The sequence below is a fragment of the Schistocerca gregaria genome, chromosome 3 (genome assembly GCF_023897955.1).
Source record: "Schistocerca gregaria isolate iqSchGreg1 chromosome 3, iqSchGreg1.2, whole genome shotgun sequence".
Lineage (NCBI taxonomy): Eukaryota > Metazoa > Arthropoda > Insecta > Orthoptera > Acrididae > Schistocerca > Schistocerca gregaria.
The window spans coordinates 449,223,356-449,239,016 of record NC_064922.1 but is presented as its reverse complement, the minus strand read 5'-3'; the positions used below and the strand labels follow the sequence as shown (position 1 = coordinate 449,239,016).

The window sequence follows — 15,661 nt, the reverse complement described above, 5'->3', positions numbered from 1 at the left end:
AATAGGCATTCAAAATATGAAACCATCAGACAAGGGATACCCCAGGGCTCTATTTTAGGTCCCATGTTGTTCATGTTATATATTAATGACCTTCCATAGGCAGTGTCACAAAATGCAAATTTTCTCCTATTTGCACGTGATACAAGAACTGATATGAAAAACAGTACCTGTGATCTCACTGAGCAATCAGCTAATGAAATATTTGTATCAGTGGGTGGTTCACAGCACGTGGATTGTCACTGAATTTTGACAAGGCCTAGTACATACTGTTTAGTACCTCACAAAGAATACCTGACCCTATAAGTATAATGTATCCAAACAATGAAATCAAAGCTGTAGACAGTGCCAAAGTTTTAGGGATACAAATTGATGATAACCTAAATTGGAAAACTCACACTCTAGACTTAATGAAATGCCTTAGTTCAGCTACATTTGCAGTATGTATGATAGAAGAAATAGGTGATTTAAAAATGAAGAAGTTAGTTTATTCGACCTACGTCCATTCACCAATGAGTTATGGAATCATTGTTTGGGAAAACTCCTCTCACAAAGAGAGAATTTTCAAAATTCAGAAACAAGTCTTTAGAATTATATCTGGTGTCAGTCCTAAATCATCAGGCAGAGACCTCTTTAAGAAACCTGGTATTCTAACTACTACTTCTCAGTACATATACTCACTGATGTCCTCTGTCATTTCCAACATGTCTCTTTTTACACAAAATAGTGCAAAACATGGTTATAATACCAGAACCAAAAACAATCTGTATAACGACTATAAAAGCTTAACATCAGTACAAAAAGGAGTCAAATACATGGGTACTCATATGTTCAATAACTTGCCAGAGCATATCAAAGGTCTTGGAAAGTGATAAAAGATCAGTTTCAGAGTGAATTAAGAACTTCCTGTTGGTCAACTCCTTCTACTCCATCGATGAATATCTTCACAGGGATTATATCTCATAACTCAGTCAGCATTAGAATTGTACAGTATCCATGTATGGTACCAGAGGGGGGGGGGGGGGGGGGGAGATTTGACTGTATCCACATCCCAGAGACTCCTCTCCAAGGGATCCATGGAAAACGATAAATGTAACGTAATGTTAAAAAACCAGACAACTGAAGGTAAATCCTTCAGTACTTTCTTATGTTACCCACAGCTTATGCAGAAAAATTACCCTGTGGTTAAGCCAGGAATTCTCATCATTCTTGTTTTAATTTCAGTAGTACATTAACTAAAACTGATAACGTGTTGTGATTTTCGTATAGTCGTCTAAGGAGCATATAGTGGCCGATTTGCAGTGTATTATTTCATTCTGCTTAAGAATTAAATGACATCGAAGCTGTATTGCTCCTCTGCTCATCTCTTTTTACGCGCGAACTGCAGCTGGCCACATCACTGCAGGCTAGCTGTACGAGCTGAACGGCCAGTGCTGTCAAAGGTAAATGTGCCGGTATAGCTATTGTCCCATATTATAGCTAAGTCAATGTGCAAGTAAAGCAGAACAAAAAATGTACCCTTATTATCGTACTTGACAGTACTCAAGACAGCTTTGCTGCAGCCCCACATGAAACAGAAATCAAATGAGGTTCCAGCAAATGCACAGTAATACATAATGCAGTGTTTACATCAGGTTTATTCTTATGGTGAATGGATTGTAGTGGCTGAGCAGAATCAGAAAGGGAGTGTAACCACTGGTAAGAACTAAAGACTGTCTGAGGGGAATGAAGTATTTCTCCATAGGATTAAGCAGACTGGCAACTGACTGACTGATTGAAATTGATGAAGCTGACCAAGAAAAGACTGTTTTAATAACATCTTGTGGCTTCTTTGAGTTCAAAGTTATGCTAATGGATGTATGCTCCTGCCACCTTTGAACACATATGGACAGTATGATTCAACATCTTAAAAGTATGAAGTATCTTTCCTGTGTGATTACATTGTTCTTTTCTCAAAGACATTTGAAGAGTATCTAGCTGCTTGACAACCATTCTGAAGTGTGTCCATGACACAGGTCTTCGCTTGAATACAAAAAACATCTTAATCATACATGGAATAAAAATCTTGGAGCACTTTGTTAACACACAGACTGCCCTGGTCCATAAAAGTGAGCTACATGATGGATTTTCCAATTCCTTGGCCCATTTGTGATGTGAGAACCTTCCTTACAATGTGCTGCCACATAAAGTATTTAAATTGCAGGTCATAGCCAGTACAAGAACTGTTAAATGGAGATGCCAAATTTTCATGTATTGAGATCCAAGATACAGCTTCCTGTACTCTGAACATAGCACCACCATATTCACCAGTCATTATGCTTTTTGGCAAGACTGCTCAGGCAGAATAACATGTTGATTTAGTGGTTATGGGATAGTTACAGCTCTAGTGCAAATCCAGAATGGCACTGAAAGAGTGATTGCATGCACCTAGAGAATGCTCTCTCAAGTCCAAGGAAAATTACTCTACAACTGAGGAAGTAAGTCATGCAGTTATTTGGACAACCAGTAAATTTTGATCCTTTTTATATGGCAGCTCATTCAGAGTTGTGACTAATGATCATTCTTTATGCTGGTTTTGAAGCCTGAAGGATACATGAGGATGATTGGTAAAATAGGTACTAATGCTTCAGAAATAAGACGTATGAATAATATACAAAAATCGATATAGACACAAAAAAAACTGACTACTTTTGCATAATCCATTAGAATAACATTACAACCCTTGTGATATCTGAGTCATCACTGCTCTGACAAACACTGCTGTCAAAGGAAAAATCCTGTATTGCTGAAGTGGAAGAAACTGTTAAAAGAGAATTAAAATTAATAAATGGAACATTGTTTAAAAATAATTACAACCAAATGGGACAGAAATGGTTGCATACCATCCCATGTCATACTGAAATATTTCTACGTCATTCTGACACCAGGTGGCTGGGATGTGGTAGATGCATGATTATATCAGAATCAGATACCAGTGGCCATTCTGTACTTAAACAGCTTTAGGGAATGCCAATGGTATGACAGAAGAGTATGCTTCATTTACCCCCAGAACATCTGGTTCCAGTTCTTCCTGCAGTTGCTGTGTTTCACTGAATTGGAATTTACTTCTCGGAGAGATTTCCAAAGTTGAAAAACAGCAAGAAACAGATGTGATGTGCACTTATTGTCTAACTTCTTGCATTGTCACCAAGGCTGAATCTTTGAATTTGCTAGATTTATTGTTGAAGAATATTGTACCACGTGTAGTGATCTTGGATCACGGAAAATTGTTCCAATGAAGATTAATATCAGAAGTAAGTTCACCATATGACATCATTCACAAGATGACAACTGCATACTACACACTGACAAGTTACTTTATGGAAGTTTTTAAGAAGATTCGGTCAGATATGCTTTTGATTTAAATCGCCATTGAAGCTTCGAGATACATCATTGCTGTCATGACAGTCACATATAACATAGTGAAGCAAAGTACTTTAGGTTTTATAGTATTTCCTCTCATCTTGTGTGAGAGGCTTTGCTACAATTGGTACTTTGTGTCTTTTTCAACATGATGACTTCAAGACAATGTGAAAAAGATCATCACCAGAATGGACCCTGGACACCAGTATGAGAAGTATGGATGTTATAATGCCAGATATTGACCTGTAAGCTACACTGTAGGATATCTAGTTTGAGTTTTACACCTTTACAGACCATTGTGGCAACTTTGAAGTGCTGCTTTTGCCTAAACAAATCCTACATTGCTTGTCATACACCATCTACTAAGTTAGGATGGTGATGATGATAGAGCAAAACCATCATCCATATCCTACATAAGGCACTCGACTTGCTCTAGAGAGAGTGGCTTTCAAATTGCCATACAGCCATCTTATATAAGGTCTACTGTGATTTCCTTAAATTGATTAACGTGAATTCCAGGATGTTTGCTTTGAAGTTGACGTGACTTAAGTACCTTCTCTAACATTGATCAGTAAGCTCATGCTTAGTCTCTGACTTCTCGTCACTGGGATTCTAAACCCTCACCTTTTTTCTTCTTACTCCTTGAAATAAAATAAAAACTCTTTAAAAAATATCTGTTGTTACACCAAAGTGTTTTGCAAAGCACAGCTAAATAATTTATTTTATATGAAATTTAGTGTGTCACTAACATCATGTTAAACAAATAATTAGAAATTTGCTGTGTGACCCACGTGATAGTATACATAAATTTTATAAGTAGATGTTTATTAAACCTTTATTTAGCTTTTAATTGAATAAGAAAAGCTTATTTAAAATATGTAGTTCATCCGTCCTATCCTTTGTGTTGTTTTTGTTGCTGACCGTGTTTTTGTTGCTGACCGTCAATTAACTAGTATTAGGTAACTTTCCCGACTGCTATCACTAATCGCAATCCTTTGCCTTTGTTGATAGTGTAATGTCTGCCTATGTAGTTGGGTCACCTTATCATCTTTTAGTTATATGTTGTTCTTCTCTTATTTTCTCTGGCTGCGCCTTCAATTAAAAAGACATGTTAATTGACTAAGAGTCTCATTATATGCTCCATCCACATCAATTTCAGGGCAATTGATTATGTTGTCCTGTACTCTTACTGTGCACTGTTAATTTGATACTATTAGCTTTGACTCAATTCATTTCCTTTCACAACACTGGTTAACTTAGTAGCTATTTTTTACATTTTCAATATCTGAATCGGTGCATTGCATGTGGGAATGGGATTAATATGAGAATAAAATAATTTCTTTAAGGTAGCTGCCAATGCCCCATTACCTATTGCAGTATTTGTGCATCAAAGCCTAGTTTTGACCAAAAAAGACATGTTGTCATAGATATTCAATTGTTCAGTACATAGACTTAACAAGGAAATAATCTTACAAGAGAACATTACGGGGTTGCAATATTTGATTTTCTTCATACCTACATAACTTTCGTAAAAGTGTACACTGAAATTCCCAAAACTTTATGAAAAAATTGTGTTTGAAGATTAGAATATTTCTGATTGCTGTTAAGTATAAAACATCTCATGTCCATTAACATAACCAATAGCTGAGTGCTTGATGTACAGTCATGAAGTCACTGGTGTGATTCTTATTAGCAGAAACTTTTGTTTCCTGTATTTAAGTTATTTATTTATCATTGAGTGGAAATATTAATTAACATATACTGAATTATATTTTTTTGATACAAAAAGAAGTCTTTTATTTGCTATTTGCTGGATAGCATTTTTGTATAAAATTTAATAATTAAAAATAAGTGAGTACAAAGAAAATGGAAGGGGGTCGGACTATAAGGTGCCCTTGTTAGACCTGAAATGTCTCAGAAAAACATGATGTAGAATACATATTTTGCAGGGGTAGTAATATGCTTAGTATAGGTGTTCATTGCATAGTGCATTAGTGAAAGGGTTGAGAGGTTGCACCAATTTTTAATTTGAGCATTAAATTTTTATTGTTCATTACTGGAGTTTTTTCAATTCTCAGGTTTTCAGAATATGGTAGCCAGCAGATCGAGTTACGGCTCTATTAGATATGTGATGTAGGTAATACGTCACAAACAGTTAACTGCTGGTCACAGAAGGATCTTAAAAATCAGTAAAAGGATGAATTAGCGCACAAATAATGTGAAGTTAGCTTTTAACTGTACAAGAAGAATTACAGCATCTGTTGAATGAAATTAACAATCTTGTTAGCAGAAGATATGAAATGAAAAGAAACTGAATAAAGAAAAAAGTGTTAAGGAGCAGCAGCAGCAGTGAGGTTAGCAACAAACTTAACATCAAAATTGCAGCCACATAATAAACAGTGAAGGAATTCTCGTGCCTTGGAAATAATGCAATGTGTGATGGATGAAGGAAGGAGGACATAAGAAGCAGACAAGTGCAGGCAAAGAGAGGATTTCATGCCAGAGAACTCTCCTAGAATGAAGCATGTGAGAGAGATTTTTTTGTGATCATTTTGTCTTGAGCACAACATTATTTGGGAGTGAGTCAAGGATTGTTGGAAAACCAGAAAAGAAGACAGTCAAGGTATTTGAGGTGTTCTGTTGTGGAAGGATTTTGAAAATTAAGTTGACTGATATTGTAAGCAAAAACAAAGTTCCCAGAATTAGCAGGGACAGGAAATTGTAGAAAATGCTGTCTAAAGGAAGGAACAGGATAGTTGGTTGTATTCTGAGACGTGAAGGAATAGCTTCCATAATACTAAGAGCTGTAGACACAACGGATTTCGTGGAAGGGCAAAGGATTAGAGAATATGTGCTATGTGTGATGAATAATTGAGTACATTTTAGATTTGGTGTGCTATTGTGAGTGGAAATGACTGGAACAGGAAAGAAAATTGTTTGGCCTGCATCAGACCAGTCAGAAAACTGTTCTCGCTGTTTTTTGGTTTGTGTGTGTTTGTGTGTTTGTGTTTGTGTGTGTGTGTGTGTGTGTGTGTGTGTGAGAGAGAGAGAGAGAGAGAGAGAGAGAGAGAGAGAGAGAGAGAGAGAGAGATCATTTTGTTACAAACCTTTAATTTTTTTTACATCCTGTGCATTGCTTTAAATTGTGATATGTGATGTGTATTGCTGTTATACTTCCTGACAAAATGTGGAGCACCCAGAAGGGGAGAAGAAATTGAAATTAAACTGAAGAGATTTAGAGAGTACGTGATGTTATGCCAGTGATTACAAAATTGGGTCAAACTTACAACGAACTTTGGCAGTATGAACTCTTTTATCAGTATGGCATTGCATCTCCTGTAGCCTGAATGTGTGCATTGATTTGGTTGGGATGGGTGCCGAAAACTGTTGTATTCTCCTGTGAGGCAGGTTGTTGCACAACTGTTATAACTGACACACCCGTTTTAATTGATCCTTCTCATGTCCTATCGGGCAAAGATGTGAGGATCTTGCTGGCCGTTGGAGTATGTCTATATCAGATAGATAGTTCACAGAGACAGGTGCTGTATGTGCAAGAGCATTGTCCTGTTGAAAAAATAGCACCTCAGTAGTGCCCCATAAGACGCAACTGTGATGACACAGGATGTCCATGATTTAGCATTTTCCTATCAGAGCTCCCTCAATCACTACCAACTGTGACCTGAAGGCATACCTGATGATTCCCCACACCATGGCACCATCACTGCGTTTCTCCAAAACATGGAAAGCATGTGATCTCTCCAGATGTTGCCACCATACTCGCTGACAATGGTCATCTGGGGTAGTGCAGAACTGTGATTCATCACTGAACACAACGTGATGCCATTTGCCAGCAGTCCATGCTTCCTGGTCATGTTTCCACTCCAAAGTACTCAGCTGTTTGTGTAGTGGTGTTGAAGGCATCCTACGCATTAACATCTGACTATGTGTTCTGAATGCTTCACTTTTTATTGGACATTGTATTTGCACCACTATTTCACATTGGTATATTGATGTAGATTATGACAATTATAAGCTTGCAGTCAGAGGAGAACTTATGAAGTCACAAAAGCAGTCAATAGTCTGGCCCAAAGTAGCAGTGAGGAGTATAGCCTGACAACTAGATGTGTGGTGATTAGTTACATATTGCCTGCTATGTACACATTCAGCACAGTTTGTTTATACACGGATGGCTGACTGAATAGCAGTTATATAAGTCAGTACACTGTGACTGAAAAGTGAGCAAAAATTGTTACCTGCTTTGAAGTCAAGTTTTAGTCTGCAGGAAGTAGGTGAAGATATTGTTGTTACCAAATCAGTATTCTCAGGCTGTGAGAGGAAACAGCATGACACCAAGCCACAAAACCCATATTTTTTGTTCTGTAAAACCAGTATGTAATGTGACCTCAAGATTGGTTTTACGTTCCGCTGTCTCCCCGCTTGCATCCTTGTCATATTCAATCTGCTCAGTCCCATTACTAACAATAAGTGGATGTTTCCAAGGGGGGGGGGGGGGAACTTTGTAGTAAGTGGCACAGGTAAATTTCTTTCCAGAGATCTTTTTTGTTTTATGAGTTCATTGACACAGTCTGTATAAAAAGTATCGGGAACAACTTTCTCCTGATGTGACCTTTTGTCACAGTGCCCTCGCACTGCACGTGCTCAGTGGTGGGTGAGGGGTGTGACCATAAACACTTGCCAAGTGCCAGTCACCTGCAAGCATTTGTTCAAGTGAGATTGTGTTTTTAGTTGTGTCCTGTTCAATGACTCATTGCAGGTACAAAATGCAGTGAATGAGTGAACAGAGGTACACCATAAAATTTTGTGTATTAAGGACACATTGGCCATGATTCACCAAGTGTTCAAGGATAAAAACTTGTCACAAACTGCAGTTTTCCAATGGCACAAGCTCTTCAGAGATGGCCCACAGAGTTGGAGGACGAGCCCCACATTGGATGGCACTGACGTCAAGAACCAACGACAACATGCAACATATGCATAAAGTGCTAAGTTGAGACTGTCAGTTAAATATGTGTGTAGTCACAGATGCAGTTGCAATGACAACAGTGCATATCATTATGACTGAAAATTTGGCAATGCAAGAGATCTGCTCTAAACTCATCCCAAAGATCTTCAAGAATGACCAAAAGCAGAGGCAAGTGTCTGCCTGTGAAGACCTTCTGCAGTGCTTTGTAGAAGACCTTGGCTTCGTGGATAACATAATCGTGGAAGATGAAATGTGGGAATTCGATTATGACCTGGAAATAAAGCAGCAAGGTTCCAAGTGACACTGTAGCATCACCTTGTCCATAAATGATTGAATGAGCAGATCCAGAGTGAAAGACAAGCTAAAAATTTTCTTCAGTGCCTAGAGAGTGGTCCACTACAAATTTGTGCCTGGGGGGGGGGGGGGGGGGGGGGGGTAGACAGTGAATGGTGCTTTTTGCTTTGAAATACTAAGAAGACTGAAGAGGAAGGTCAACCAGGTGAGGCTAGTTATCACCCTGTATTGGAATTTGCATCATGACAATGTACCCAACCACACCTGCTTCAAGGTCAGAGACTACCTGACAATAGTGACATTACATTGTGATGATTCTTCAATCCCTTTATAGTCCCAACTGATCACCAGCAGACTATTTACTATTCCCAAAAGTAAAGTCCTCCCTCAGAGGACACCACCTAGGGACCCTAAGTGCCATCCAAAGAAGCTTGCATGCATACCTGAATCTTCCAGAATTTGCCTACCTGGTATCTTTATAGTCATGGAAAAGCTGCTGGCGAAAGTGAGTTGATGTTCAAGGGCTGTACTTTGAAGAATTTTAAGGGATAGCAACAATATTTCAAATAAATCTATTTTTCTGAAGCCTTTCCAAATACTTTTTATACAGCACTGTATTGGCGACAAGTTGCACATTCTATCTGTAACTGCTACTCACCTTGCAGTGTATTCTGAGTTTGGAAGGTGGGAATTTTGAAACTGATTGCTTCAGTTGTAGTTCAGAAAGCAAACAAAAGAACTTAAATGAATACGTGGAATAGCCAAAGCTATGAACTTGTTTCACCTATTATTTTTAGCAGCATTGCATAAATGGTGGTGGTGGTGGTGGTGGTGGTGGTGGTGATGGTGGTGATGGTGATGGTGATGATGATGATGACCTCCACTCAGTAAAATGCTTAAATTACTAAGGAACTATTTGCCGAAGTTTATAGACATGCAGTTGCTTTCTGACTTGGACTTTTTGGACTGTGTGCTTTGGCTGTGACAAGTTTGTTTAGAATGGATCAGCTCAGTTTTCAGTGGACAAAGAGTTTATTGCTTTTTTTTCCTGGAAGGTAAAAAGCAGAGCTCTTGCACAACCTTTTACATTGAAGTGCCAAAGAAATTGGTAGAGGCTTGCATATTCAAATACAATGATACGTAAACAGGCACAATACAGCACTGCGGTTGGCAACGGCTATATATGACAACAAGTGTCTGGCGCAGTTGTTGATAGGTTACTGCCGCTGCAATGGCAAGTTATCAAGATTTAAGTGAGTTTGAACGTGGTATTATAGTTGGCGCATGAGTGATGCGACAGAGCAGTGATGAATGGGGATTTTCCCATACGGCCATTTCACGAGTCAACTGCGAATATCAGGAATCCGGTAAAACATCAAATGTTGGGCTTCTGGGCTTTCAGAGCCGAAGACCCAGTTGTGTATCTTTGATGACTGCATGACCCAAAGCTTTACACCTCACCTGGGCCCATCTACATAGACATTGGACTGTTGATGACTGAAAATGTGTTGCCTGGTCAGATGAATCTTGTTTCAAATTGTATTGAGTGGATGGATGTGTACAGGTATGGAGACAATCACCTCATGAATCCATGACCCTGCACGTCAGCAGGGGACTTTCCAAGCTGGTGGAGGCTCTGTAATGATTTGATGGGCATGCAGTTTGGAGTGATATGGGACCCCTGGTATGTCTAGTACGACTCTCACAGGTGACACGTACTTAAGCATCCTGTCTGATCCCCTGATCCGTTCATGTCCATTATGCATTCCAACAGACTGGGGCAATTCCAGCAGTACAATGTGACTCTGCAAACGTTCAGATTTGCCCAGGAACACTCTTCTGAGTTTAAACACTTCCACTGGCTGCGAAACTCCCCAGACATGAACATTATTGAGCATATCTGGGATGCCTTGCAAGTACTGTTCAGAATAGATCTCCATCCCCTCATACTCTTACAGATTTATGGACAGCATTGCAGGATTCATGGTGTGAATTCCCTCCAGCACTACTTCAGACATACAATATTAGTTGGGTGTACCAGTTTCTTTGGCTCTTTGCTGTAGAATGCTACAAGGTGTACAACTTTGCTTCAGCCATTTGCCGATAGGTGGTGACATTGGTATGTAGCAGTCAAAAGAAACAGATTGCGGACCTCGGTCAACATAACCTCATTCAAACATTAATAAATTTGCGTATGCATCATAAAGGTGTTCTTGATTGAAAATGTCAGTTCATGAGCCTAATTCTCATCATTTGCGGGACGTGTTACTGTTTTGTTTCAATATGAAGAAAACAGCTGCTGAGTCTCATCAAATGCTCTCAAGTACATATGGTAAGGATGCTATTAGTGAAAGAATGAGCTGTGAGTGGTTTCAACACTTCAGTAACGGTGATTTTAATGCCGTAGACTGCTATAGTGGTGGAAGAGAGACTGCTTTCGAAGATGCAGAATTGGAGACATTGTTGAGTAAAGACTTTTTTGAACTCGAGAAGAATTGGCATGACTAGTGGGAGTGACACAGCAAGCCATTTCAAAACATCTCAAGGCTATGGGCATGAGTCAGAAAGAAGGAACTTGGGGTCCCATGTGAATTGAAGCCAAGAGACATTGAACGGCGTTTGTGTGTTTGTGAATAGTTGTGCATGACCTGGCTGACCAGCACTTTCAATCTCGTGAAAATTTCACAAATTGGATCGATTCATGGATCGCTTCAAAAGATGAAAGAAAAATTTTGACGCGGGATTCGTACACAGCCCAAAAGGTGGGAGAAAGTAGTGGCCAGCGATGGAAAATACTTTGAATGATTCATGTGTAACCAATTTGTGTCATTAAGGCCTCAAATCAAATGTAGGGGAAAAATGGCCGAAGCAAAATTGTACACCTTGTAGGTGGAGAAATGTTTTGAGCATTGGAGGGAATTAAGGCAGACCTATAGACCCAAAGGAGTTCAGTTTGAAGATAACTACCACTAATGATAAACATGTTCAGTAATTACATAAATTTGTGGCTTTATACATAGAATTTATTTTACATCTCACGGACTGGTCTGTAGTAAACAACTCGTCCACTTTTTTTGAAGTGATTGTTTTTGCTTCCAAAGTCAAAAAAACAGTTTCACATGTACAGGCTATGACAGATTGTTCCTTAACAATGAGCACTCTTGTTTCTTTTATAACAAATGCATAGGTTCCTGTTTTGGTGGTGGTTAATAACACAAAGGAAATGGTAATGTCATGCTACTGAAGTGTGCAATTTGTAGTAGTAGTTTCGTGTTTGTTCTGTTGTAGGTTGTAGCTTTGACATTTCATGGAACTGGGTGTGTGGATAATATAACTCTATCATCCAGTCAACACATTGCTCAGTTTTATGATGCTGCCCGGTGGCTTGTTAACCACCAAGACTCAAATACAGGTGGTTGGCCTAATGCTGTACGCAGGAGGCTGTCGTCTGGAATGTTAGATCTTGAACCAGGCTGGTAAGTGTTTATTTGAACTGTGATTTTTGTACACTTCACAAATATTCTGGATGATTTTGGGATATGATACTACATTTCTGTTGTTTTGTTTGTGGTAACCTTTAAAATTCTTAGGTCGTAGCACACAGATGATAGTTTTCTAGACAAGTATTTTGTATGTGTATCCCACTTTAAGTCTTGCTGAACCCATAGGACCAAAATTTTTGTGACACTTACATTTTCTAGGGGATCATTTTTTAATTGTGCTGGAATAGACATTTCATTAGTCGAAGGAATTAAATGAAAATCGACACACACAGCTTTTTCAGTATTTGTAATTAGTTTGTTTTTTGTGAACCACTCAGAAAGTTTTTTCATAGAGCTTACTACTGTGGAGTGCAAAGTTTCTGGACTAATGTTTATACTACTCTAGTTGTGTTTCTGTAGTCTGATTGTGGTATAAAAAGAAAAATCGTGTAACTGTGAGAGGCAGCAAGTAATTTTTCTCGATTGAGAATGCTCTGGAGAGCAAATATTGTAAGGCGTTTGCCTTATGGTTGCGGGCACAAACTCTTGGAAAACCTTGAGTAGGAGTGGTTTCACACGTATTTTACCCAAGTCACACATTAACTAATGAGGTTTCTATTTCGTAAAGTTACTTATGTAGTAGTTGTGCATGCCTGTTCTTTTGACTCAATTACTCTATTGTTTGGAATTTTACTCATTTACTCCTTATGAATGGAATAAACAGCCAGTAAGTTTAGCCTTTCCTGATCCATACTGTTTGTGAGGGAGGTTTTATTTTTTCTTTTAAATACAGAAACTGCTCTCTGTTTCTGATGTTGAAACAGGTGCAGTAAGGCAATTTGCAGTGTTTTGTGCACTTCAGTAAATGATTCTTCGAAGGAATTTTCCACAAGAAAGATGAACAGTTCACAATAATATCTTTAAGCGTATCTTCGTGATAAATTGCTGACAGTTCATTTTTCAGTTTATCATGGCAAATAAAGGGTCTGTAATTTAATGAAGAAGTATTGACTAAAGTGGCTTGGAAATGTTCTGTGAAAGAAACAAACTGTTTTTGATCAATAATTTCGAAAGTATGAATACATGAGAGTTTTGGAATCTTCCTTTCAGATGATTGGTCACAGTGTCTCACACTTCTTTGGCATCTGTTGTCAGAGCAAGTTCAGTGCTATATTTGGAACATTTTCTTGAAGGAGAAAAACATTCATCTTCAGAAACTTGATACCTTTAACTATTCTCTCATATTTCAGAAACTACTGACTCAAAGTGGCATAATTATTTGAATATAGTAATGGCATTTGCACTGTGCATCTGAACTGTGTTATGCAAAATACCAATATGTTTCATAATCTCATTGAAAAAATGTAGAAGGAACAAAAAATATGGAATGTGAGGTACATTTTGTATAGCAAATGCTTCTCTTACTGTAATATCATCTCAAGAATCTTTTTCCTCGATGTTTACTATAAGTATTCTGAATAACCAAATTCATTTGGTGTATATAACAATGAATGTATGTAACATGTGGGAAATTATCAGATTATGTACACCACAAGTGCCACTCATTATTAGGGCACCATGTGTGCCTGAGCAATGATTTTTCTAGAATAATGAAAGATTCCAGACTTTTTTAGAACCTCACTAAGCCCACGTGATGTCCTGTCATTAACGTATTCAAAAGAAAGGAATCTTTCAAGAGTTTTCTTCTGCTTAATGTATCATAATATGATAATGAACTATCTTCTGCACTTAATGTCTCTTGTTTCTTCTGCCTGCTCAGAAACAAAAGTGGCAACATTAATGTCTTTAACCACCTCTTGATATATACAGTCTAAAAGTTCATTGTGTGTGATGTGTGACATATATTTACACACAGAAGGTACTTGAACTGCCTAAGATCTTAGACGAGGCAACAAATCTAGGCATTTGCCATAGTTTGCTGACTTCCATTTTTCATTGTGAGCCCTTAGTGCCAATTCACAAATTCCACAAAACATTAAGCACTCTGCTATTCTGTTTAATGTATGTTTATGCTTCATAACTAATATGTTATGTTTCAGGATTAACATTTTACAAACCAAGTCAGACTGAGCAGCAATGTTAATTTTGCCAATCATTTTGTATTTACAATCATTTTCTAAATGTAATCCACTTTCTTCATCTTCCTTAAGTCATTCACTTAAATGCTTTACATCATTACCACTGACTGTTTTCTACAATCCTTCACCACCAAATAACACAGTAGAAATGAAATAATTTTTGTTTCTCTTCACTCAATGTTAACCAAGACTTCTTTCACAACCACGTGTTGCAGAAAGTTCCCTTCTCCTTTCCATCGAGTTGAGACCTCAAGAAATCTTTTCGTTGATAGGACAAGGAATTCCACCTTGTGCAAGATGCCTTTTTTTCTGTTGTGTTTCACTCATATATGTTTCAGCACTTTTTGTGATATCTTCAGTGGGTTATTTTGTGTTCGCTATTGGACATTTATTTTGGTAACTATTATGCTACACAGTCTACAACTCCCCATACTTTTGATATTGTGGTGCTTTTTCATATGTTGTTGACGATTCCGTGACCTATGGTTGCCTGACACTGCACATTCTCTGCCTCTGCAAAACATAGGCAGAGTATTCATTTCAAATGAATACCACATGTAATGGTGGTGAAAACTCTGTCCTATGTTTTGAAAAATCAGAGAAAGTGCAGTGTCGAGCAAGCAAAGGTCAAAAAATCAGCCTATTCACTTCGCCAACAAGATATGAGAAAGCACCACAACATCAAAACCATGAGAAGTTGTAGACTGTGTAGCAGAATAGCTACCAAAATAAATGTCCAATTGCATCATGTAAGTTAGAAAATAAAAAATAACCTATTGAAGTTGACTTTTGAATGTATGCATAGTGTACGTGATGTCTCTGTCAGGAGAATCCTTGTCGCATCTAGAAATAAACTTTCCGTAGACAAAAGGGGACACGACTGTATGAGCTGAGCGGAGTAAAGCCGAATGGATGAATGCCAATCACTGTCTAATTATGTGGTTGATTGGGTTTGCGAATGATCAGCATTGTTATAATTACTAGTGAAATCCATAGATTCAGACTACCAGAATGGGAATAAACGACTGACAGGAATAATAGGTAAGAAAGAGTACGTATTATCTTCGCGGTGTATCCAAGAAAATAAAATTTTGACGCAAAATGTTTGACCAGATCGCTACACTAGTAAGGACCAGTAGTACAGTCCCCGGTCACCAGCCATGTAAGTTCTATTCTGGAAGTAACGTGGAAAACGTGTTGTTCGAGCACATAATAACGCCTAACTGGAAAATAATCGCGGTATAACTAAACCTGTCATTCTGGCAAGGTTAGTGAAGTTAATTGGCGAACAAATTTTGACAATGGCAGCAATAGCTACAGAATTGGTGATGACAAGATTGCTAGAACGAGGAAGGAGAAGAAACAGGGACATCAAACAAATTATGAAAGAATAAGACGATTCC

General features: G+C 38.1%; 1 protein-coding gene across 2 annotated transcripts in view; it reads left to right on the top strand.

Annotated features, from left to right (window-relative positions):
* Nucleotides 1-15,661, top strand: part of LOC126356007 (D-glucuronyl C5-epimerase B) — a 386,275-nt gene that overhangs the window by 329,703 nt on the left and 40,911 nt on the right. For both annotated transcript variants that reach the window (XM_050006652.1, XM_050006651.1), the window contains exon 8: nt 11,966-12,153. In XM_050006652.1, the coding sequence (XP_049862609.1) occupies nt 11,966-12,153 (188 nt within the window). The remainder of the gene's footprint in view (nt 1-11,965; nt 12,154-15,661) is intronic.